General features: G+C 34.1%; 2 protein-coding genes across 3 annotated transcripts in view; both read left to right on the plus strand.

Annotated features, from left to right (window-relative positions):
• The window catches only part of LOC136038840 (RAB6-interacting golgin-like), a 132,973-nt gene that overhangs the window by 47,443 nt on the left and 58,238 nt on the right, over positions 1-27,292 (plus strand). The gene's annotated exons all lie outside the window — the stretch shown is intronic.
• Positions 231-27,292, plus strand: part of LOC136038452 (mitochondrial intermediate peptidase-like) — a 56,287-nt gene continuing 29,225 nt past the window's right edge. For both annotated transcript variants that reach the window (XM_065721525.1, XM_065721526.1), the window contains exons 1-4: positions 231-480; positions 10,083-10,345; positions 17,347-17,613; positions 23,019-23,207. In XM_065721525.1, coding sequence (XP_065577597.1) covers positions 346-480; positions 10,083-10,345; positions 17,347-17,613; positions 23,019-23,207 — 854 coding nt within the window. In that variant the 5' untranslated portion in view covers positions 231-345. The remainder of the gene's footprint in view (positions 481-10,082; positions 10,346-17,346; positions 17,614-23,018; positions 23,208-27,292) is intronic.

Raw genomic sequence — 27,292 nt, forward strand, 5'->3', positions numbered from 1 at the left:
TCTTTGTTGTTAAAAAGCAATCTTTTGGATAATAAACTTAGGTTTTAATATTTCACAAAAAAATAATGAATAAAAATAATGATTTTCTTTTGCAATTTCAGCTAGTCTACCTTCCAAGGCTTTCCAGAAAACAACGAGTGTTGCCACAATTTTAAAAATATTTGGGTCTGAAAACTCAGAAGAAATTTAGTGACTTGGCAAGAAACATAATTTTTAAATAGGATAAATGCTTAGATCTGCTTGTTCGATTTGCCTAACAAAATAAGCTCAGTATTGAGATTTAACTCAAATTGTAATTAGCTTACGTAATGAGAAGAAAACAGACCTAATTTAATTTGTCTCATTATGAAGCTGGCCAAGTTGGGACACTGGGAAAGATTACTTCAAGCTGTGATCTGTAGAAGAAATTTTGGCAATCTTGCATCAACATTCAATAAACAGCTTTCAAGGATTCCTGCTGTCAGTCCAAAACTCTCAAAGGTCTTGGCATACTAGGTTATTTTTGAGCTAGCTAGAATAAATGCAAAAGAGTAAATAAATAGCATTGACTTCCTTATTTAATATAATGGCAAATTTCAAAGGTAACAGTCTGAAATTACCATTTTTTTTTTAAAGGAAGATATGAATGAATTAAAAGTAGGCTAGCTCAGTGGGCTATTGTTTGATATTTTAGGTAAAATTCTAGTTAATTGACTTCTTGCTATCTTGGAAAGCATTTAGGTTAGGAAAATGAAACTTTCAGGGATGGGTCTACAGGCTAAAGTATGTCCCAAGAAGGTATTCTTCTAAAGGTATTCTAAAAACCCACCTCTACTGCTTCTCTCTCTAGAGGGTCCTGAAATAGTTGCCTACATGACAGGCCTATACCTATTGAAATATTGAGAAAATAACATTTTACCTTAATTTTCTTTTACTAGTTGCTGTTTCTCTGCCTTTAGTTCTGAAAATACAAAGCCATATCAATGTTTTTTTTCAAAATATAGGAAATATATTTGTGTATCTTTAAAACCTTATAAAATGGAATTGAGCAAAGTTACAAAGCTGAAAACAATTTTGTTGTATTTCAATTAAGCAAAAGATCTATTTTGCAAGGATTCACTTTTATAATACACATATTTTTAAAGGTCATCAAAGGTCAGGGCCCTCTAGAGGGAGAAGGAGTGGAGATGGTTGCTTCAAAATACCTCCCCAGAACATACTTTAGTCTGTAGATTCATCCCTGAAAGTTTAATTTTTCCTAACCTAAACCCTTTCTGAGATAGCAAGAAGTCAATTAACTAGAATTTTACCATATTTATTTTATTGCTACTAAGAATGCTTAGTCAAATTCAATGGTGAAAAATTCAGCAAATAATTAGTTTCATCACAAGCTGTCTAAACTAGAAACTATGGTGCAAAGCTGCTAAGTTTCCAGTTTAGAGCACTTAGAAATACTAATTCTAGAAGGGCATCCATGTTTAGCTTTCTAAAATTCATTTTTTAGCTTTCTAAAATCCATTTTTTAGCTTTTTAATATCCCCCTTAAACAAACTAAAAATGTGTAAAGTGGCTAGGGTTTTGAAGCAAAAGGAAATGTTGGGGTTGTACTGTATGAATGAAATTATATTTGAAATACTATTTCCAGTAATCACTGGTAATTTCTGCATAGTAGTAAGTTGAAAGATAATTAAAAAACTTATGCATCCATTAATACTAATTATCCATTTTCACTTTCAAGTTCAAAATAGCCAGTGAACTGGTGAATCAGAGTGATTAGTTGAATATTATGTTCATGTTCTGTTTGTTTGAAAAAATACCTTCCAGCACAATAAAGATTATGCACTATTTCAGTTTATTCTACTTTGCTCCTTCAGTGCCAACAGTTGTTTGGTTAATGATGCATTTGCTTTAGTTGTTGACAATTAAAATATGTGAAACTTTTTTTGTAGCATGGTTGCATCATTTTGCAATTTCTTACCAGTAGCAAAGAAAGACTCAAAATGGAGAATAGAAGATAGCCTTAAATCTAGAAATAGTTAGTTTATTTAGAAAGGTAGACAGTACAACATCCAATTTCACTTACAGGTAACATTACCTTTATAGTGACATGAGCCATGTAGGCAGCAGAGCAAGGTCTGTATTTTATATTAATGAATAACTATTTGGCCTGAAGCCTGAAAAGTAAACAAAAAGTAGGTAATAAACATCAATTAACAATTCAACTAATCAGAATAAAGACTTTGTCCTGCTGCCTGCAGGGCTCATGGACTAATTCACTTCACTCTATAGGTAACATTACCTGTAAGGAAAATCAGAACAATCAGTTTTGTTTGAAAGTGAAAGGGGATAATTAGCATTAATGGATATGTAAGTTTTTTAATTATCTTTTGACTTACTACTACACAGAAATTGCCAATGATGACTGGAAATAGTATTTTGAATATAATTTCATTCATATTGTACAACCCCAACATTTTCCTTACTTCAAAACCCTGCCCACTTTATGCATTTTTAGTTTGTCCCATGGAGGAAGAGAGTCAACCAGAAATGGATATGCTTCTAGAATTAGCATTACTAATTACTAATTAGCATAAGTGCTCTAAACTGGCAACTATGCTACTTTGCAGCATAGTTTCTAGTTTAGACAGCTTGTAATGAAACTAAACATTTACCAAAAATTATAATGTCTAGGTGACATAATAAATATTTACAGTGATTTAACTGTTGAAATAACAACTAGCTGTTTAGATTTTGGGTTACCCAGTCTGGGTATCTTACCCTACAAAAAATAAAAGAAAACAGTCAAACAAGAAAACTTTCATTTATACCCTCTATTATTATCCAGGGTAAGTTCTTTGATTAACTTATTTGTGAAATAGCTAAAAAATAAAAATGTCCTTAGATTCAGAATTTTATCCTGAATCCAAATATACCTATGACATTAATTTCTATTAGAATTGAACTCCCTCCTCCTTAATTTGCAAATACTTTCCTTGAATTGTAAACAGGCCTGAGCTCTGAATTTTTTTTATTGATTTACCCAACGTTTTTTATTGATTTGCTTTAAAAAGTAATTTGATAGCTTTGACAAACTGTTAATTAAATGTGAAGAAAAGAGTGACTTACAAAAAAATCACTGCATACATAAAACTTGGCATATTTATTTATACATTAGGGGGTGTAGGTAAAGTTGATTTCCAATAATATTGAACTGGATATCAAAAGCAGATTTAGAGCAACATCTTTGGGGGAGGGTAATATTACAAATATGGCAATAATTGACCATGTTGACAAGTTTATCTTTAAAAAAAGGTAAAAAAGGATAAAAAATGAAGACATCAAGAAAATCTTGGAGGAGAGGTTGCAGTCCCCCTGGGTCTGCCCTTGCTAGCTTTTATATTTCAGTTCAGGATAATATTCTAAATCTAGGTCTATTTCTTAGCTTGCTCATTAGTAACTTCATCAGAAAAGTTTCTTATCAAGGTTTTAAAATCATGTCAAATAATATTTTGTTAAATATTAAACTCAATCATATACAAAGGTGAATTCTAGACCACTGAGATGGCCATATAGCAAAGGACCTAGGATTTCTCTTCTTTGGCTAGTTTATCAACATAATATAATTTAGCTGCACAATGCTAAATCTAGGACTAACAAAGGGAAAGAGGATGGTTAGGCACAAATTTCTATAAGTATCTAATATTCTCATATAATTTGGCTGTTTTTCTAAATTTTTGCATCCTCCTAAATATTTACCCTTCAAGATATAATTTTGTATATGTAGCCTACATGGTTTTAGCTATCAAAGTTTTTAGATGAAACAAACCAGTCTCAAAGTGCAATTCAGATACTTCAAAAAAGCATAGCAAAAAAAAAAATATCTGGTGTCATCTGAATGAAGCTTTTACCCTAACCCTAACTTCATTGATGGACTGAAGAAAGAGAGCTTTCTTAATCAAGCAAATGAAAAAATATGTTATAATTAATTGATCTAGAACCTAATATAAAAAGTTGAAATAGCTTCTCCTATCCATTTTAACAACACTTAAAAATAAATGTTGAAATTCCAACTGAAAATCAAGCAGGGTTGCCACCCATTGAAAAAAATCCTTAGGTTCTTGATAAATCTCACCAAATCAGCACATAAATTGCTAGATAATTGAAGAAAATCACTAAATCAACCAAAAAATCACTAGGATTATAGTACTTTTTACCAATTTTATTAATAGTTCATTTGTTTCTTTACCATATATATACCAGTGCACCTATAGAGGGGAGTTAAAATTGCCCCCCCCCCCCTTTGATGTGGGAAATTACCTTTAGATTAGTGGGGGGGGGGGGGGGTCAAGTGAAAATTACAGTTGAATTTTTTTAAAATGCCTTTTTGCATCTTTATGCAAAGGATAGAACAAAATTCTAGTTCCCTCTCTATATTTTCCTGATTTCTACCCCAGGCCTATACCCCAATCTATGAAAATTGGTTATTGGCGATCTAATTGAAATATTTGCTTTTTCTTTAATTTTTTTTTCTTTGTCCCATTACTCCTGTTTTCTCACCAACAGGCATAAAAAATATTTTCTATTTAACTGTAGTTGAACTAGTATAATTAATGGGACACAAGTGACAATTTTGGAAATGACTTTTTTTTTATTTTCATGGAAAAGATATGATATTTGGAATTAGTATAATAAGCTGCTGATATATCTATTGATCTCAAAATTCTGTGTTTAGAATTTTCACTACTATTAAGCCATGTCACTTAATTTTTACAGTTCATTACCATAAACTATTTAACATATTAATACATTAGTCCAAAATTTAAAGAGTATGATGTTATCCGCATTTATTAGGTATTTCAATACAGATGAGAGAATTTGGATAATTATGGGAGTTTCAGTTAGATATTTGAAGTGAAAACTGAAACCATTAAATAATTCTTAGGATATTTACACCCCCTCCTTACTCTCTACCAACTTCAATCATCAAACTACAATTGATTTAGACTGTCTGCCTATATCACAAATCTTACTGTAAAAATCAATAAGTCCTTTTTTTTTCAATGATTTTTAATTCAGAAAATTATATTTTCTGAAAAAATTAACTTTTTATTTTTTGATAACTCCCTTTCTGTTCTTTTTGCAAATGTAGAGGGTGTATTCATATCCACTCGACTTTGAAAGGTTTAAACAGAAGAAAAACTATTGTGGAACTGAAGAGAGTAAAAAACCTTAAATATAAAGACAAATTTGACCTGAGCAAACATTGTGAAATAGGAAGTATAGAACATTTTTGTTATTTTGAGATCATCATCTTGATGATACTTCTCTGGGGTCTATGTCTGATATGGTACAAAATTGGTTCAAGGTGGTATATTTAAATAAATGTTAATCCCAAACATATTAGGAAGTGTAATTGACCACAATTTTGTGTTTTTTTTCTATCAATTAGCTTCTCATATGATTCATTTGGTCGAATTGTGAATGTACATTCTATATGTGTGAAAAATAACTAGATTTATGGAAAAACATCACTAGTTCCAGAACAAAAATCACTATAAATCACTAGCCAGAAAAAAAATCACCAGGCAACATGGAAAATCACTAGAAACAGTGATAAATCGCTAGGAGTGGTCCAGTAATTCTTGATATATTGCTGAACAGTCTTATTGGCAACCATAAACACAATGGCTTTTGATTTATTTTAAACCAACATTTAGTTTTAAAGCATATTGAGCCAAATGCATAAATGTGGGTTGACATGCTTAATATCCCTAAAAACATGGTTGCTGGACTGTTCTACTATCTGAACAAAATGGCTGTCTCAAAATTTTGACTGGATGCATTTGGAAAATGAATGGGCTTGAAAGAAAGACTGCTTGCCCTCCAGTCTCTAGTTACTCTTATAAAGGGCACGAGACACCTGTGCTGTAATTAGAGTGCAATGGGGAGGACTTCTCCCTTCATATTTCTAGTAAAAACATTTTAAACAAGTAAAAACAAAGTGAAAATATTTTAAATGTATTTTGTTTTCAGTAAGGCGCAATTTATATTCTGGTGTTGAGAAGGCATGGGGGTTGTCAGCCCTACTCATGTTAAAATTGCTCGTTTTGAGTTCAACTGGGTTATTTATTTTATGACTTAAATAAACAAAATACGCTTAAAATGTTTTATCTTTTTTAACTTTAATAAATAAAAATTATTAAAACTTTAAGGAATATATATCAGTATATGTATATTAAACTGACAATCCACAGTAAATTTTTTTCAGTACAATGCAAATTATGTTCTGGTCTTGAGAAGGTATGGGGGTTGTCAACGACATAATCTCCAGACCTTTCAACTATGCTGAACAGAATGGCCATCTCAAAATTGTGATTAGACGTGTCTTGGGAATTGATGGGCATGGGGGGTTTGTTAGCCTCCAATCACTTGCACTAGTCCTTTCAATATCCAATTGCATGAGCTTTTTTTGTAGTTTCTAAGACAACAAATGACCATCTCCAAATTTCTATAAAGTGTGTTTTGTGAAAATATGAGCTATGGGGGAGGTATCCACCCTCCAATCACTCTGAATCTTAAAAGGGTCGCTGGAAATTCTCATTACCAATCCAGTAAGCCCCCCTCCTAAGTTCATATGGTCACCCTTTCTGTATAAACCTTATATGCCCCAGCATAACTTACAACCCTTGCCCTGAGAGCTGTGAGGGGGTTTGTCATCCTCAAAGACATAATTTTCAGACCTTTTAATTATGTTGAACAAAACTTAAAAAAAATTGATTGGAAATGTTTGAGAAAAAGGTGGGCAGGGGAGGAGGATTAGTTGCCCTCCAATTGCTTTCACCATTAAAAAGGGCACTACCCTTTCTATGTCCAATCAAATGAGCTATTTTCGAAGTTTCAACACCAACAAACGACCATATCAAAATTTCTATCAGATGTATTTCAGGAAAATACAAGGTCTGAGGTGTCCTCCCTGCAATCGCTCTGAATCTTGAAAAGGGCAGTAAAGGATCTGATGACCAATCTAATGTGCCCCCTTTAAAATTTATATGATCACCCTTTCTATATGTAGCTTAAATGCCCTCAGGGCATAACTTGCAACCCTTGCTCTTAAGGCTATGAGGTGGTTGTCATCCTCAAAGACATAATTTGTCGGACCTTTCAATTACGTTGAACAAAATGGGTATCTCAAAGTTTTCATTTGATTTGTTTAGGGAAATGGTGGGCGTGGGAGGGGGGCTAGTTGCCCTCCAATCACTTTCGACTATTAAAAAGGGCACTGGCCCTTTCAATTTCCAATCAAATGAGCTGTTTTGAAGTTTCTATGACAACAAATGGCCACCTCAAAATTTCTATCAGATGCATTTCAGGAAAAAAAAAAGATATGGGTTGCCCAGCCTCCAATCACTCTGAATATTAAAATGGGCACTATAACTTCTGATTACCAATCCAAAGAGCCCCCTTTAAAGCTTATACAATCATCCTTTCTATATTTACATTAAATGCCCCCAGAGCATAACTTACAACCCTCACTCTTTGAACTGTGAGGTGGGTTGCCATTCTTAAAGACGTCATTTTCGTACTTTTCAATTACTTTGAACAAAATGGGTATCTAAAAATTTTCATTGGAGGTTTTTAGGGAAATGGTGGACGTGGGAGGGGGCTAGGTGCCCTCCAATCATTTTTGACTATTAAAAACAGTACTGGTCCTTTCAGGTTCCAATCAAATGAGCCGTTTTTGAAATTTCTATGACAACAAATGGCCATCTCAAAGTTTCTATCAGATGCATTTGGGGAAATACAAGGTGTGGGGCGATGTCCGCCCTCCAATCACTCTGAATCTTAAAGAGGGCACTAGAACATCTCATTACCAATCCAGTAAGCTCCCTCCAAAGGTTATACAATTACTCTTTCTATATATACCTTATATGCCACCAGGGGATTACTTACAACCCAGGCCCTGAGGCCCTGGGGGGGGGGGTTATCATCTTCAGAGACATAATTTCCAGATCTTTCAATTATGTTGAACAAAAGGGGTATCTAAATTATTTTGATTGGATCTGTTTGGGGAAATGGTGGGCGTGAGAGGGGGGTTAGTTGCCCTTCAATCACTTTCAACTATTAAAAAAGGCACTGGCCCTTTCAATTTTCAATCGAATGAGCTGTTTTTGAAGTTTGTATGACAACAAATGGCAATATCAGAATTTTGATTAGTTGCATTTTGGGAAAATACAAGGCGTGTGTGGGAGAGGGGTATCCACCCTCCAATCACTCTGAATCTTAAAATGGGTGCTATAACCTCTGATCACCAATTTAATAAGCCTGCTCTGATATTTTTTCAATCACATACCTTATATGCCCCCAGGACATAGCTTGCAACCCTTGCCCCTGAGGACTCGGAGGGGGGAGGGTCGTCATCTTCAAAGACATAATCTACGGACGTAATTACATTGAATAAAATGGCTACCTCAAAATTTTGATTGGATGTGTTTGGGGAAATGGTGGGCGTGGAAGGGAGGTTAGTTGCCCTCCAATCACTTTTGACTATTAAAAAGGACACTAACCCTTTCAGTTTCCAATCGAAGGAGCCCGTTTTGAAGTTTCTATGACAACCCCTCTGATATGAAGTTTCTCTGGTCTATAACCAAAAAAAAACAACAAAAACATATGTATACATTGTGGCCACATTGCTCTTTACTTAGGCAGCGCTCTTGTGCTGGCTATGATTAGCCAAAATATTATTTTAATATACACAAAATACTTTAGTATACCCATTTAGTATACTCAGCAGCATTTAGTATATTCTCTTCTTCTTGTTTTAGAGAATTTTGTTTTCCCCATATTTTGCAACATTTATTATATAATAAGTGAGCTAAAAGGCACAATCAAAATACAGATCATTATTTAAAATACTTAATATTTTAATTGAATTATTTTAACTTTGTAGGAATTAGATAAAATCGATAGAAATACAAACTCTTGTTGTTGAGTGTTCATTTGAATTTAATATCTTATAAGCTAACTTCTATAAGGTGATGGGGTGTCCACTTTCAGATGATTCAATCCTTAACCAATGAAAATGTGTCTTGGTCATGTGCTTCTAGGTACCTGAGTATGTATTCTGGCTACATGAATGGCTGTAAAGTTACTTGTAAAACAACCAAACCATTGACTTATCTGGTTTGACCCAACATTCCTAATGGTCCTCAAAGGTCATTTTGCCGCCTCTTCTTCCACCAGTCTATTAAGTTTATTCCTATGTGAACTATTGTTGTCCAGTGAGAGAAGATACAGTGTTTTAAGCAGTTAAAAACTATCTTTATATTTCTTTGTGGGGGTCCTCTAGTATGAGAACCGGGCATACAGCCTTCAAATAGTATTTTTGGGGATGAGTGCTTTCTAAGCATTTGATGTGTCCTAGTCATCCAAGTTTTGCGGTTTTAGTCTGTTGAGGATGGCATGTTTTACGTTGAGACTTTTCAGAAGCTTGGTGTTAGAGATTCTGTCATGAAAATAGATACCAGCAACAACTCATAGTGATTTTGTTTCCCAGGCAGTGACATGGCGTGGGCCATCTATTTGAGGAGTCCAAGATTCCCAGACATAAATAGCAATAGGGATGCATGGGTTGAATTGCCTTAGTTTAAGCGTTGTTGATAAGTCTTTGGTACTCCAGGTAGACATCAGAGCTTTAAATTTAAGTTTGTAAGTACCAAATGTGTCTTGATATCTTTGAAGCTGTCATTGTCAGAGTCGAGTAAGCTGGCAATTTAAGTATTTTCCTTGATCCACCCTCGTGGTGGAAGCTTGAGTTTACCTGGAAATCATGTTTACATGACTGGAGCATAGCTATTGTCTTGGAGATGTTGATCGTCTGCTCAAAAAGATCTGTGAATGAGCCAACGACGTCAGACTGAGACTGGTTATCATGCCATCTCTTCATTACTATAGTAATTATTGTTACAATCCCTGTTGCCTTAGTTACACCAAGTTCATGAAAAGATCAATAAAAAGAATAAAACGAACTTACTTCGTTTAAAGTTAAAAGAATAAAATGATATTTCTTTAATTATTCTTATAATAATGAAGTGGAACTATTTTAGGGGCTTTTTGCCATTCCAGAATTAGCATCTTCTGAGGGATTCATTGCTCTTGAAGAAAGAGTCAAATCTGATACTGATGATTTGGTTGCAGAATCGGTTGATAATGGACGGCAAAGAAAAATGGTTGAAGTCTTTGATGAGCTTTCTGATACCCTTTGTCAAGTAGCAGATTTAGCTGAATTTGTCCGGATTGCTCATCCTGATAGAAAATTTTCAGAAGCTGCAGAGAATGCATGCATTAATATTAATGCTTTAGTTGAGAGGTAGGACTATTCAGTGCAAAAACTATCATATGATTTTGTAAAATTTTAAGTTGGGTAATGTATCTACATATTTTCATTTGTGCTGACTATCCATTTATTTCTCAGATGAAATCTCTTTATTTCTTATATATTATTTGCTAATTATATTATTGCTAATTATATGCTAATATATATTGCTATTATATGCTAATATATTTCTTATATATTATATTATGGCTCTCGTCTTTCTATTTCTTTAATAGATATATATTTATTATTGCTTCATAAAAAAATACAGCCAATTATATTAAAAAACTCAAGAGCCATAAAAGTCTTGAGGGTGGTTCTATCTTCTAACCATCTTTTAACATAATATATATTCAACAAGTAATAACATAAAAACTGATTTATTATTATTTTTTTTACCAAAAAAGAAGAAACAATTAATCTTCAAAAAATGGATTGAAATTTTTTGGCTAAAAAATGGTTGAAATTCTCATCACAACGTACCAACCTCTCTCCACACCCTCTAAAAGCCACAAATTCTAACCACCTGTTTCAATAAATAAGTTCTTTGACATATTGTTTCAGCAAAATTAAGCTACTGGCTACTAATGTGCAAGACATAAGTTACATCACGGTAAGTTACCACTGGGTAAAATACCCGGTAGTGGTAAGTTTTAGGTCAGACTTACTGGTAAGTTTCATAAGTGGTAAGTTAAGGTTTTTGTTGAACAAAAATGTTCTCAATTGAAACAAATCCCTCCCTAAGAGATGCCACTTCACTAAAATCTATCATAAAATAATTTTCATTCATCAGATTCAATGCAAGAGTCATAGCCCTTTGAACTTATGCTGATATCGCTCTCTTGGACTACCTCTTTGTCATTTCCTACCTGAGTAAAAAAAAAGAAAAAAAAGAGGATACGCGAAGAGTCAGTCAGTATGAATGAATAAGATGTTCATAGTAGAGGTTATTTTAATTTTGTGAGTTTTTGACTTTGAAAAGGAATTTTTTGACTGGATATCTTTAAATCTAGAATAAGTAATCAGTGAATTATATATCCTGCTATAATGCTGGTAGTGAGGCCTATTAATAAAAATATTCCTGTCTAATCTCTTCTAATTTAGTATTGTGATGGTGACAAAGCAGCAACTAGTGCCCAAACATAAATTTTTCAAATCATCCCACTATATTCTGAATTATCTCTGGATGAAGCGTCAGTATCAGGAGATTTCCTGAAAATCAATTTGAATCTTTTTTTTGGAATCTTGGTTTTCAAATGGATACTTATGCTGGCTTTTGCTGATGTTTTTACTTATTCATCTTTTCTACTATCTTAGCCAAATTGATTTTGCTTATTTTGTCTTATTTCTTATAATAATTGACCTTATTTTACGATCTTAAATACTATGATGTACAGAAATCATCCATTTACATGAAATTTACTTCTGCAACAAAGAAGCGCATGAAAAAGGAGTGGCGTGAAAGAGACATAATCTTAAAATGTCAGCACTGATTCCAACACTTCTGACGAAAGTGGCTCTAATCCAGTTCCAGTACTTTCAAACGCTTTGGCTGGAACATCTACGCTTCCCACTAATTTTGGATCTTCTGTTCCTCCTCCCCTTGTTTGTTCATGTTCCCTCCCTCTTCCGTATGTAACCAAAGTCATGCAGTAACCAAAGCTTACTCGTATATCAAAAAAGTGACCATAGAACAACAGGAAGCCTGCGACGAAGCCTGGGCCCCTGTATTTTATGCGTGCAATACACCATTTGCTGTGGTCAAAAATGAAAATTTTGCAGAGGCAATAAGAGCTACAAATCCAGCTATGAAGGAAATTTTGTATCACACACGGTGTATCAAGTACCTTGATGAATGTTTTGCCAAAAGCACACTTGACATTAAACTGGAAATTCAGGCCTGCAAAACAGCCAAAACTCTTTGTTCTAATGGATGGACAAATATTAGATTAAAACCTATTGCTAACTATGTCTTTGTCACTGACAAAGCCCTATTCCTTGAATCAGTGGAAATAGGCGACAAGCGGCGCACTGTGTAGCTTGTAGCTGATGAACTGGAACGAGTTGCTAAAGTTTGGTGCCCTGCTATGACTGGAGATAGGAATGCAATGATAGGGATCGACGTCATTTGCCTCGATAATCCTAGTGTAAATAAACTCGCTACTTCGTTTTAAAGCAAAAATATTACCACCTTCAAACCAACAGGTGCACCCCTCACATTTTAAATCTACTTGTCTGAGATACTATGAAAAGCTTAGACCAGTGTGTCAATAGTATCTTTCAGGTCATAACATTTGTCAGGTCTCATCACATGGCTCAAAGTTGTCTTTAACGGAAAGCAGATTGCACTTCTTGGCAAACCTATCAGCCCAGAACTACCTATCAAAACTCGCTGGGGATCTATCTACCGATCTATTCGCTTCGTGAAAGAGTCAAGAGAACTTTTACAGTCTATGTCAATCGATAGAAGGTTTGATATAAATGACAGTATTCAAGATATCAGAAAAGTGCTTTTCGATAATGTGAAACTGGATCAATTAACAGCCTGTCTGAAATTCTTGAAGCCAATTTTACTTGGCTGTCACTTCTTTGAAGTAGAGGAAGTTCTTGCTTCGCATGTCATCCCATACTTCAGTTTGTTACAGCAGCATTTCTTGGAAACTGTACCGTTTTGCCAGTCTCAAAGGCTGAGGAAAGGAAAATCCAAAAAGGAAAGTCATTTACGGTCTATGTCAGTCGATAGAAGGTGTGATATAAATGAGGATATTCAGCATATCAGAAAAGTACTTCTTGATGATATGAAACTGGATCAATTAGCTGCCTGTCTGAAATTCCTGAAGCTAATTTCACTTGGCTGCCATTTCTTTGAAGGATAGGAAGCTCTTGCTTCGTGTCTTATCCCGTACTTCAATGCTACAACAGCATTCAAGGAGACTGTACTGTTTTTGCCAGTCTCAAAGGCCAAGGAAAGGAAAATCCACAAGTACTTAAAAATAGTAGGATATTTGCATATGAGCCTACAAGATTAAAATAACATGGGGCCGTGTACCACTTATCTTCTTATTTGTAGGTGGTAATTTACCAGCAACAAGTGCCTACATTTACAAACAGGAACCAAAATAAATTTTTCCTTTATCAAACAGCAATTATAATTCATGTACTATTATAACAATTATAATAAACTATAATAAATAATACAAATAACTTGTACCCTGTCACCGAAATCCAGATATTAAAATATAAACAATTAAATTACAAATTTGACAACTCTTAAATAAAATATGTAGGGGGTGAAAAAGAAATAGAGAATGAACCAAACTGTATTCTTGACAAAATTACTTAATAAGTTTGTGCTTAATCGTCCAGCCCAAATTCAAGGAAAAATGGTGGAGAGAGATCTAGTCTTTTGTCTGAGAATGGGCTAACTTAGCTCTCTGTAGCCTAGTTATGCCTCCTTCTGGGCTGGGTATAGACTTCTTTCTTTTACGTTTACTTTCTGATTTTCCAGGGTCCCTGTTAGCTGCTGACATTGTGGAAAGGCTTGGATCTTCTCTGTTTAGGTTTTCAACTGAGTTAGTCGGGCTACACATTGCATTTTTAAAATGTTTTGGTGCTTACTGAGAAAGCAGTGTGCAAATAGATAGTATAACCTGGGTTAGATCAGAGATCTGCTTTGCAACACCTTCAAAAATGGTTATTCACTTTATATTGAGACCCTCAACTGGAGGTATATCAGGAATCAGTGGAGGGAAAGAGTCTGTATTTACCATGGGGACATTTTCTGTGTGAGTTGGAAGTCCCTTCTTCAAGACCTCAGCTGCAGTTTTCATGGGGGCATTATTGGTGAATGAGTAAGTAACAATAGCTTCCTTTTCCACGAGTATTGGACTCTCCTTGGAGTTAGCAGCATGTTTTCCATTGCAATTTGGGCACTTAAGTACCTGCTCTTCTTTTACTGTCTTGGATTGGGAACATTCGTCAAGGGTATGTTGTCTGCTACATAGTTGACATCTTTTGCCTCTGCGGCAATTAGAAGCAGTGTGGCCAAAACCTTGACAATTGATTCAATGTATTGCTCGGGGGATAAATTGCTTTACTGTATACCTTTCAGCTCAAACGTCGATTTTCAGTGGGAACTGAACATTCCGATTCAAGGTGCAAACCAAAGGGATAACCACAGGACTTGGAATTTGAAGGCCATTTTCACTTATTGGATTTTATCATCACCTGTTGCTTTCTGATTGTATTGGGGTAGAATTAGGACCAAGCACAAACTATTTATACGCCTTAATATTTATACCAAAATATGTATACACCTTATTTTTTTAGCCTTAAACCTTAAACCTATACAGCTTATCTCATTTATTTCTTAGATGAAATTTATGTATTTCTTAGATGGCTCTATGATTTATGGCTCTCGATGATTTATTTCCTAGATGGTTTTAGTTATCACTTAATTGTGATTGGGGTGATTCCTAAACCTGTCAAAATACCTTTACACCTTAAAGCCTATAGGTGGTTTGTTTTTAACTCGTTATTAAATAAAAAGAAACAAGTTTTTTCAATTGAAAGTAAGGAGCAGCATTAAAACTTAATAAGAACAGGAATTATTACGTATATGAGGGGGGTTCTCCCCCTACTCAATACTTTGTTCTTTATGCCAAAGTTCTAATTTTGTTCCAATTCTTTAAGGATGACCCTTGAATCACAAAGGCCGTTTAATAAGAATAAATAGCTCTTTTGAAAGTACTAAAAAAAACTACTAAAAAGCACTAAGAGAACCCCCCTCATATACGTAATAATTTCTGTTTGTTTTATGTTTTAATGTCGCTTCTTACTTTCAGCTGAAAAAACCTGTTTTTTATATTTAATTTCTGATCGTTTTTAAATGATGTTGGGAAATCTGGCACCCCCTTAATAGAATTCTCCTTCTTTATATGAAAGATTCATTCATGGTAAGATCCTCCAACATAGACCCCTCTCCCCGCCCCCCCCTCCCACCAGAAAAAATCCCCCCATGAAAACGTCTGTATACTTTCCAATAACCCATACTACGTGTAAATAATGGGCAAAGCTCATAACTTGCGGTCCTTCCCTTGGGAACTATGGGGGATTAACTCATCCTCAAAGACGTAGTTATTAGATTTTACGACTATTCGGAAGAAATGGCTATCTCAAAATTTTGATCGAGTGACTTTGGGGAAAAAATGAGCGTAGGAGGTGGCCTAGTTGCCCAATTTTTGGCCACTTAAAAAGGGAACTAGAACATTTAATTTCCATTCAAATGACCCCTATCGCGATATTTTAGGACCACTGGGTCGATACGATCACCCTTGGGAAGAAAAAAACCAAATAAACATGCATCCGTGATTTTTATTCTGGCAAAAATGCAAAATTCCACATCTTTGAAGATAGGCGCTTGAACCTCTACAGTAAGGTTTTCTGATACGCTGAATCTGTTGGTGTGATTTTCAGTCAGATTCTATGAATTTTAGGGGGTGTTTCCCCCTTTTTTCGGTAATAAGGCCTAATTTTTGGGGCTCGTAACTTTTCATGGGCAAGTTGATAAAACTTATACGTTTGAAATCAGTATAAAAATTCAACCCTTTTGATGCATCTTTTGGTATCAAAATTCCGTTTTTAGACATTCGGATTTATAGATTCGTACTAATGAACCGGGTCGCTCCTTATTTACAGTTCGTTACCACGAACTGTGTGATTATTCATTAAACTAGTTTTCATTAATGCTAGAATGTTTACTTCAGTAGAAACTAAATTGGTAGTTTAAAATGATCATTTAACCAATTATTTGACCACTTCTAACGAATTTGTTCAACTAACCAATTATTTGCCCAGATGATTTATTTAACCAGTTGATTTCCTCTATATTTGTAGAGAATAGATTTGAGAGAAAGTATGTGTTGATGAGAATGGTTCATGTATACTAGTCAAACAAATTTGGTTGTTACAATTATTCTAATTTTAAATATTATGGTCACCTCATACCATATTTACACCTGAACATTTGTGGCCGGATTTGCTTTTTTTTATACAGGCTTCGCAGCTCCGTCACAAGTAATGCTATGCCGCTTGTCCTGGTAATTACCACACTATTTACTTTTAAGGTCGTTATTATTCCTTTTCTTGAAATTTTCAAGAGAAAGATTTTTCGGGATTACTCCTACTGGGAGGCGTTCCATATGGCTACAGATCATCTAGTAAAACTTGTCTTCAAATATTCTTGGCGGACAAAAGACAACATACAGCCCTGTCGAGCTGTACTTTGGCGAGTTATCGCAAAGGCTTTATTTTATTTGGAATGAGTTTTGAAATCTCATCATATGGAGGGCAATGCATGTATTTGTAGAATACCGACATTGAAGCCAAGTCAAATCGATTCTGGATCAACTCTAAGGATTTGGCATCAAAGTTGCCAGATATTGCTGTGTGAGCTGATCGGATGTGGGTAGTTGGAGTGTCAGCAAAGAGATTACATGCTTATTCCATCACTGGTCTTATACATGCAGTAAATAGTGTCGAAATGGACTCGTCATGGAAGAGGCTTTTGCATCTTAAAATGATTCCTAGTTTCATAGAGCAGGAGGACCACGCTTTGCTGAGGTTTTCAGCCCATGTGAGATCCGACGAAAAATGAATTCGAAGAAGGCTTAGTGTGGCATCTCTCATAAAAAGGAAAGCAGAGTGGTCCTTTGCATTCCGCGCCTTCAAAATTAAGAGCTCTTTTGTTTTTGGTACATTGAAACTGACAAGCCACTCATCTGCCCACACCTCAATTTTTTTCAGGTGGGCCTGAATCTCCTCCGGGGGATTTCTGGGATCTCTCTCGTTCGTGATGCAGATCTTTGCCGCTGTGTAATACTAACACTAATTTATGCTTATTATTATACTAGTTTATATCTTTGTTATCCCTTATATTATTGTTCAATTCTTGTGGTTTATGTTCATGATTATGCAATGGCTTTTTTCTTTTTAAGGTTAAACACCAATGTGGAACTATACACATCCCTAAGGAGGGCTACAGAAGAGAGCGATGTTGCACCCCTGACTTCAGTTGATGAACACGTATCTAGGCTTTTTCTATTTGACTTTGAGCAAAGTGGGATACACTTACCGGAAAGTCTCAGAGAAAGCATTGTTGGCTTGAATGATCGTATATTACGGCTGGGACAAAGGTTTGCCATGAACTCTCATGAACCTAGAAGAATCCCAAAACATTTACTCCCTCCACATCTAGCTAATAAGTAAGTTATGTTTTTTGTTTTATTTCTTATAAAAATGGTACGTTAGGATGTCTATAATCGAATTGTTAAAAATGCTGATGAGGCAAAAGGACTAAATGAATCGTTCCAGGGAGTGAGACAGGGTGTTTATAAATCAACGAATATTGTAGCCAACAGACTTTTTGTTTAGATTGCTTGTTTACAGTACCAAGGACATCAAAACCAATTTTTTTTTTTTAACCTCTTTAACCCCTTGTCAATCTATTCACAGCAGAAAACCATGATTTCTTTGAGTAGTGCCGCATTTTCATGCCGGTAGTGTTGCGACTTCGAAACTTGAAAATAAATAAGGAAAATTAGCTAAATTTGACAGTGTTTTTCTTCCATTAAAATCCAAAATTACTAGTCCGTTAGGTAGGATAAGATACTTGATTTAAAAAAATGACTATGACAAGCCTTGAAGGACTGAATTTGCATTTTGGAGTCATAAAACCATAAATATAAAAAAAAAAATCATAAAAATAGTACAAAAAGTAAAATACTGGCTAAACATTGTCAAAAACAACAAAATCAGAAAGGCAAAGCTATTCATTAGTAAAAAAAAGAAAAAAAAATATAAGCGGCAAAATGTCAGAAAGTTAAAAAGGAAAGACTAAAACAAAACTAAAAAAGAGTCAGATAAAATTTGTGTTAAAAACGTGTTAACGAAAACAAATAAACAAAGGGGAGGGAACAGAAGAATCAAACGAACATAAAACTTGAGTATTAACAGTACGAAAAAAGGAAAACTAGTGGTTTATTTTATCAGTAATGGAGGGGAAAAAGGTTTTTTCATACCTGGAGGTTAAGCAACGGACGGGGGACAAGATAGGAACGGGTTCAGAAACACTACGTGGCATGCGGTATCTGGATGGGGATTGTCTTTTGTGAAAAATGTCTTCCGTGTGAAGGTTTATTATTGTATTTTTTTGCAAAACGGAGGTACAATGTTCCTTTCCTGTGCTCAAGAGTTTCCAGCTTGGCCTTTTTTAAAAGGAGCGAACATGGTACCTTAGCTTCTTTAAAAGTTAATCTCAGGGCTCTTTTTGAATGGATTCGATTTTTTCTGATTCGTCACGGGAGATTCCAAAGCTTGGAAGCTCTATAAACAGGAGAAACAGAAGACCTACTAGAAGCAAGTCGAGGAACCTCAATATTTCCTGGTATCCGAGTCGTGTTGGTGAACATCTGAACTCTCACAAGATATATCTGCAGTGATGTCTGGAAGCTATGACATCCTGGAAAGATGACCTGAAAAAGTCTTGTCTCTTTGCTCTTTATAGTATTTGTTTCCTTTTCTTCTCTGTCGGGTAAATGTTCTTATTTCAATAGTTGTAATTGATTAAAATAATCTTAGGTACGTCCAAGTTTTAGCTAAGTTTAACCTATTGATTTTTCATTTCAATTTTTGCTAAATTACATTAAGTGAAATTTTGCTTAAGATTGTTGATTCTTTAAAGTAGTTTTAAAAGCAACTATAGCAAAGTACAGAATAATTAAATAGTTTAAGGTATCCGTAGGTGCAAAACGCCATTTTTGCCATCTGTTTAGTATCAATCTGTTTGTGATTAAATAAAAAAAACAAGTTTTTTTAAATGAAAGTAAGGAGCGACATTAAAACTTAAAACGAACAGAAATTACTTCGTATTTGAAAGGGGTTGCTTCCTCATCAACGCCCCGCTCTTTACGCTAAAGTTTGACTCTGTCTCTCAATTCTTCTTTTTAAAACAGTAAAAAACTTTAGCGTAAAGAGCGGGGCGTTGATGAGGAAGCAGCCTCTTTCATATACGAAGTAATTTCTGTTCGTTTTAAGTTTTAATGTCGCTCCTTACTTTCAGTTAAAAAACTTGTTTTTTTATTTAATTTCTGAACGTTTTTGAATCAATGCATGTTTTGATTTTGGCTCTCCGCAGAGGAATAATTAAAACGAAATTTGCATTTTTTTTTTTATTTTTTTTGGCTAAATGGCTTACTCATAATTTTGGTCGAATGATTTTGAGAAAAAAAGAGCGGGGGAGGAAGCCTAGTTGCCCTCCGATTTTTTTGTCAATTAAAAAGGCAACTAGAACTTTTAATTTTTTACGAATATTTTTATTAGTAAAAGATTTACGTAACTTATAAATTAGCTTACGTAAAGAACTTTTGTATTCTCATATTTTTATTACATATATGAGGGGGTTCGCCCCCTTATCAGATCCTCGCTCTTTACACTAAAGCTTAAATTTTGTCCCAATTCATTAAGAATGACCCCAGAATCACAAAAGCCGTAGAATAAATAGTTGAAATTACTAAAAATACTTTAACGTAAAGAGCGAGGTATTAGGAGGAGGTGAGCCCCTCAAATGGGTAATAATTTCTGTTTGTTTTAAGTTTTAATGCTGTTCCTTACTTCCAGCTGAAAGAACTTTTTCATATTTATTTTTTCATTGTGTTTTTAAATAATGCTAGTAAATCCTGTGCTCCCTTCATGGAGATTTTCTTCCCCCATGACAAATTATCGATGGAAAGTTCCCCCAGCATATCCCCCTCTTCTCAACCCCTCCCCCAACCAAAAAAATCCTCCTGAAAACGCCTGTACACTTCCCAATAACCATTACTATATGTAAGCATTGGTCAAAGTTTGTAACTTTTTGCCCCTCCCATGGGGACTGTGGGGGAGTAAGTCGTCCCCAAAGACATAGTTATAAGGTTTTTCGACTACGCTGAATAAAATGGCTATCTCAGAATTTTGATCCGTTGACTTTGGTAAAATAATTAGCGTGGGAGGGGGCCTAGGTGCCCTCCAATTTTTTTGGTTACTTAAAAAGGGCACTAGAACTTTTCATTTCCGTTAGAATGAGCCCTCTTGCAACATTCTAGGACAACTGGGTCGATACGATCACCCCTGGGGAAAAAAAAAACAACAAAAAACAAATAAACAAATAAACACGCATCCGTGATCTGCCTTCTGGCAAAAAATACAAAATTCCACATTTTTGTAGATAGGAGCTTGAAACTTCTACAGTAGGGTTCTCTGATACGCTGAATCTGATGTTGTGATTTTCGTTAAGATTCTATGACTTCTAGGGGGCGTTTCCCCCTATTTTCTAAAATAACGCAAATTTTCTCAGGTTCGTAACTTTTGATGGGTAAGACTAAACTTGATGAAACTTATATATTTAAAATCAGCATTAAAATGCGATTCTGTTGATGTAGGTATTGGTATCAAAATTCCAGTTTTTAGAGTTTTGGTTACTATTGAGCCGGGTCGCTCCTTACTACAGTTCGTTACCACGAACTGTTTGACTTTCATTTATTTTTAATTCTAATTAAAAATCCGTAAATAGAGAGCTTACATTAAATAGGAAAACTGAAGGTATTCTTATAAACCCACTTTAAAATAATTTCATGGTAAGATAATAAAATAACATTCTATCTCATTTTGAACCAAGATCATCTGACCGCATTAACGAAAAAGTTAATGAAACCAACTCCCCTTGGCAAGAAAATCTTATCCCTTGGTAAGAGTTAAAAAATCCGAATTGCCTGAGGAAACTGCACTTTTTAATACAATTTTTGCCATCTCGCAGTATATTATACTTATTTTTATCATTGTTTCCTTTTTAAATTATTGACTTCATAATAAAACTATAAGTGGTAGATAAACAGACAAATACATGTTTTAGAAGCAGATTCGAAAATTTCACGTAGTTTTTTTTTTAAATTTAATAAAATTTATTCAATTTGTTTTATGTTCTTTTGTTTTTCTGCTCATGGAAACAACGTTGTCATATCTAGTTTTCATGCTGATTCATCCAATGAACAGGCTCGAACAGGCATTCGTCCAATGAAACAGCTTATAAGTTGTACCTGTTTCCTGACAATCTATCTTTGATTAGCCTGACAATTTATCTTTTATTATCTTGACAATTTATCTTTGTTCTTTTGTTAATTTTTTTTACAGTTTTCCTTCACATAGAAATAACTTTGTCATATTCAGTTTCCATGCTAATTCATCTTATGAGCAGGCTCGGGAAGCAGCCTATGAGTTGTATCTATTTCCTGACAATTTATCTTTTATTATCTTCTATTATCCTGACAACTTATCTTAATTTTTTTTTTTTTTTTGTTCAATTTTTTTTTACAGTTTTCCTTCGCATGGAAACAACGTTGTAATATCTAGTTTTCATGCTGATCCATCTAATGAATAGGCTAGGGAAGCAGCCTATAAGTTGTACCTATTTCCCGGCAATTTATCTTTTATTATCCTGACAATTTAACTTAATTTATCTTTGTTCTTTTGTTCAATTTCTTTTACAGTTCTCCTTCACAAGGAAATAACGTTGTCATAATCTAGTTTTCATGCTGATTCATCTAATGAATAGGCTCGGGAAGAAGCCTGTAAGTTGTACATATATCCATACAATTTATCTTTTATTATTTTTTATTAATCTGACAATTTATCTTAATTTATTTTTTTCTTTTGTTCAATTGTTTTTACAGTTTTCCTTCGCATGGAAACAACGTTGTAATATCTAGTTTTCATGCTGATCCATCTAATGAATAGGCTAGGGAAGCAGCCTATAAGTTGTACCTATTTCCCGGCAATTTATCTTTTATTATCCTGACAATTTAACTTAATTTATCTTTGTTCTTTTGTTCAATTTCTTTTACAGTTCTCCTTCACAAGGAAATAACGTTGTCATAATCTAGTTTTCATGCTGATTCATCTAATGAATAGGCTCGGGAAGAAGCCTGTAAGTTGTACATATGTCCCTACAATTTATCTTTTATTATTTTTTATTATCCTGACAATTTATCTTAATTTATCTTTGTTCTCTTGTTCATTTTTTTTTTACAGTTTTCCTTTACATGGAAACAGCGTTGTCATATCTAGTTTCCATGCTGATTCTTCTAATGAACAGGCTCGAGAAGCAGCCTATAAGTTGTACCTATTTCCCAACAATTTGTCTTTTATTATCTTTTATTATCCTGACAATTTAACTTAATTTATCTTTGTTCTTTTGTTTAATTTGTTTATAATTTTCCTTCAAATGGAAACAACGTTGTCATATCTAGTTTTAGTGCTGATTCATCCAATGAACAGGCTCGGGAAGCAACCTGTAAGTTGTACCTATTGCCCGACAATTTATCTTTTATTATTTTTTATTATCCTGACAATTTATCTTAATTTATCTTTGTTCTTTTGTTCAATTTTTTCAAAGTTTTCCTTCACATGGAAACAACGTTGTTATATCTAGTTGTCATGCTGATTCATATAACGAATAGGTTCGGGAAGCAGCCTATAAGTTGTATCTATTTCTCGACAATTTATCTTTTATTATCTTTTATTATCCTGACAATTTATCTTAATTTATCTTTGCTCTTTTGTTCATTTTTTTTTACAGTTTTCCTTCACATGGAAACAACGTTGTCATATCTAGTTTTCATGCTGATTCATCTAATGAACAAGCTCGGGAAGCAGCCTATAAGTTGTACCTATATCCTGACAAAAGTCAAGAAGAAATTTTAGACGAACTCTTGCTTGCAAGATATGAGCTGGCAAATTTGTGTGGCTATCCTACTTTTGCTGACAGGTTTGTTTCTATAAATGGATTCATAAACGAATGATCGTTATAGCGGCTGAAAAAAAGAAATTAACTTATAAAAAAATCTTATTTATAAATAAAGGTTAAAAAAGGTATAAAACATAAAGCTATAAATAAAATCTGTAAAAATGTGAAGGTATAAATAAAAGCATAAAAATGAATGTATAAGAAACAGTATATAGGTCCTCAACTCAGGGAAATTTAGGGGAAGGGATTTTTCTAAAATCTAGGGGGTACTTTTGTTTTATCTGTTTTTCTATTTCATCTATTTAAAAAAAAAAGGTATTCTTCAATGAAAATACGAAAACGATGTTTCAAAATCTAGGGGGAAGAAGCAAAGTTATTTAAGGAGCAATCACCCCCTCACATGCCTGAAAGACATTAATAGAGGTAAAGATATACCATCCTTTGTGGTCATAAATCGCGAAAAGTGGTTCTATTATAAACTTGGAAAATGTAGTTTTTCTACATACTTTTAGTTCCACCTTGAAAATAGCATCTTTGCTAGACGTTAAATAGGTGCTGTGGCAACTATCTAATCAATGGCACAGCTCCGATTTTAAAATAGGGGATAAGAAAAATTTCCCAGAAGAGAGTCTGAAGCAGGGATTTAGGCGCGGTTGGCGTAGGGACTTGGGGCCATCTTCCTGAAATCCTAGATTTCCTCGAATTAATTGGTACTTTTGATTTGAATTGTCAAATAAATTTATTTGATTAGTGAGCCCCCGGAAATTTTTCAGTTACTACCCCCCCCCCCCGCCACGTGAAAATAAAAATCTTTTGTAAATGTCTGTAAATTATTTCATTCTTTAACCCCCCCCCCTCCCGAAGAGGAAAATATGCGTGTAAAATTCTGAGTTACGAAACGAAATAATTCTGTTTCTTCCCATTGTTTTCCTATTTCCTCCCACTACCTGAGGAACAGTTGATTATGAAAAAACAGCACTCAAAATAAACAATAAGTACTAAAGTAAGAACAAAAATTAAATCACACCCTATTCAAACTCCTTGATATCCTTTCTATTTCAGCAAATAACGAAATCCCTCCAATTGTCCCTAAATCCCTTAATTTTTCCATAAATACAGTATCCCCATTTCTGAGGGGGATCTGATCTTCATTTATATAGTTCGAAAAAAAACGGACAAGGACCCTGACATATATATATATATATATATATATATTTATATATATATATATATATATATATATATATATATATATATATATATATATATATATATATATATATATATCTGATATTCTTTAAAACTATGGCCAAGTTAAAGTTGTTTCCAAATGTACAGTGGTACCATTTTACAGAAATGTAGTGGGGGACATGGATTTTTTATGCAAATGCAGAAAAGGTACTTTTAAAAATGAAGGGGGGGGGGGTATTTCCCCTTTTTTCTTAACGAAAAAAGGCCAACCGAGAAATTTTTTCCTAAATCTAGTAGGGTGTGATTCCCATCTGTGTACTGTTTTAGTGAGCATGTGAGAAAGCTAAATTTAAGAAAGGCTAAACCTAAATTTGAAGCTATCCTTCCCCCTCCCCCTGACAAAATTGTCACTTAAAGCTTCAACTTAATCCCAGCCGTTAGTCAAAACAGGGTAGACCTATTATAGCTTTAATTTACATTATATAATACAAGCATAATAACTATCTTATAGTTATTATGGATTGCTTATGGATCAAATTTTAGGGATTGTATATAATAATCCCAGCTGTTAGTCAAAACAGTATAGACCTATTAAGACTCTAATTTAAATTATATTATAATCATAACCACAAGCATCATAACTATAGTTTTTGCGTAACCATAAAATATACTTAATTATAACTACTAAAAAGAAAGGTGCCTTCTCCCTTTAATCGAATCCGTTAATCATCTGCACGCGTAAAATCGTACTTTATCGGTTTGGTCTCCATAAATGCAACTTTTATCCAAAAATTAATGCTTAAAACTGAAAAATGCTTTATATCCAGATCAACCCATGACCTTGAAATCGGGACTCTAATGTTCTACTGTCTAAGCCAGCCGTACTTTATGGCTTTCTCCATCAATATATAATAATAGGTATATGGTCAATATAAAATAAGTATGTATGTTATTGTGTTGCGGAGCAACACCACTGCTTTCGTAGTTTTTTTTTTTTTTTTTTTTTTTTTTCACCGTGATCAGCGACCTGTAGCTCCGAAGTGGTAAGAGTTAAAAATTTGAGATTTTTCAGAGGGAAGGGAAACGTGAAACAGAGTAAAAAAGTTCCAGAGAAGTTCCTAAAATTTCTAACAGTTTTCCATAAAAAAAAAATAAAACCGTTTTTTTCTTAGAAACTCTGCGTTCGATGTTTGCCGTCAAGTTAAGACGACCCTAGCTTCGGAAATAAACTTGTTAGAAATACAGTTATGCTGAACTCATGTAGAACTTTCATTTGTCTCTTCGAGAACCGGAGCACAAAATTCCGTAGCTCTTACAGATTTCCCGGAAATAATTCCGGAAAAGTCCATCTCGTTCCGATTTTTTTTGGAATTTTCTCAAATTTTCGATTTTGATGTTTCTTATATTTTTATCGAGTAGTGCTATGAAAAGTATGCAAGAAGAAGTTAAGTGTTCTATATACCAAGTTGCTTCGTTCTCTAAGAAATAATTTCCGAAGTTTCCACGTTCTAGAGGTAACTTCTGTTCTGGACCAGCTAGAATTTTTTTTTCCAACGCGGTTCGACAGGTCTCGATCTCCTAACAACTGGAGCTTACAATAGTTTCTCCGAAATAAAATTCCTTCTTTGGGTTTTTCTATTTGGAAGTTTTGTCATGCCCTCGGGGCAATTTAAATTTTTTGGTGAATTTGGTTTGTTTTATATTTTCCTAGCTTAGACCATCAAAAGTTAAGCAGAAAACTATAAGACGTTATTTCCGTATCTCTTTCAGATTTCCCGGAAATAATTCCCGAAATGTGCGTCTCGAAACATAATACTTCGAATTGGCGTCAAGTTAAGACGGCCCTAGTTTCGGAAGTAAACGTTTTAGAGATAAAATAATTATGAACTCATATAGAACTTTTATTGATGTTTTCGAGAACTGAAGCATGAAATTCCGTAGCTCTTACAGATTTCCCGGAAATAATTCCGGAAAAGTCAATCTCGTTCCGATTTTTTGGAATTTTCTTAAATTTTCGATTTTGATGTCTATTTTATTTTTATAACGTGAAATGGATTAAAAAGTTCCTCAGAAAGATGCTTCAAGATAACAATCGAAGCCGCATTAGAAAAATGTCCTCTGAAGGACATAATGGAGACTGTTGCTCCGCAACTGTGTCCCGTAGGGCACAGTTGCACGTGTTGCTCCGCAACTGTGCCCTAAGGAACAGGGCACAGTTGCTGCAACACTTCCCGTTGCACAGGTAACGGAGGTCTAGTTTTGTAATATAAATCAAATAATAAAATAAAAACAATACAAAATAGACTTATTTTAATATATGTATTAAATGTATGGTTCCCATACACGGATTCTCTCTTCCCTTACCGACATTATCTATTATATAATATATTATGATGAGTATAAATCCTGAAAGTTCTTGTTGACTCTACAAATGGTAAATTTATTAATTTTTCGCGTCATTCAAATGCTGCTAGGATGCTTAAATTTCCTTAATTTGTCAAAAAGGAGAAAACTCGCGAAAATAAAGAGGGGGTCTTTTGATGAAAATTACACCATTAAATTAAACACATATGATAATCTAGAGCAGAAGTTTCAGTCCTATTTAAATGTAAAACTATAAAATCAACGTGTCTTTATATGTTATTTGAAAAATAGACTACTTGCAGTACATTTGGATTAATTTATTAAAAACAAATTTTTTACGATTCGGATAAGTTGCCGCCTATGAGAAGGGATAAAGTGTACCAACAATAGGTTGTGGCAATTACAGCGTCACTTCAATTATAATGGTCACATAATCGTCAATAGCCTGATTATAGGTTAGATTAATTTATTATATGCACTATTTAAAACTGATAAAAAAACAAAAATTAATTATTGTAACACTTGGTTGCTGCAATTATAACGGCCAAATA

The sequence above is a fragment of the Artemia franciscana genome, chromosome 18, assembly GCF_032884065.1.
Source record: "Artemia franciscana chromosome 18, ASM3288406v1, whole genome shotgun sequence".
NCBI lineage: Eukaryota > Metazoa > Arthropoda > Branchiopoda > Anostraca > Artemiidae > Artemia > Artemia franciscana.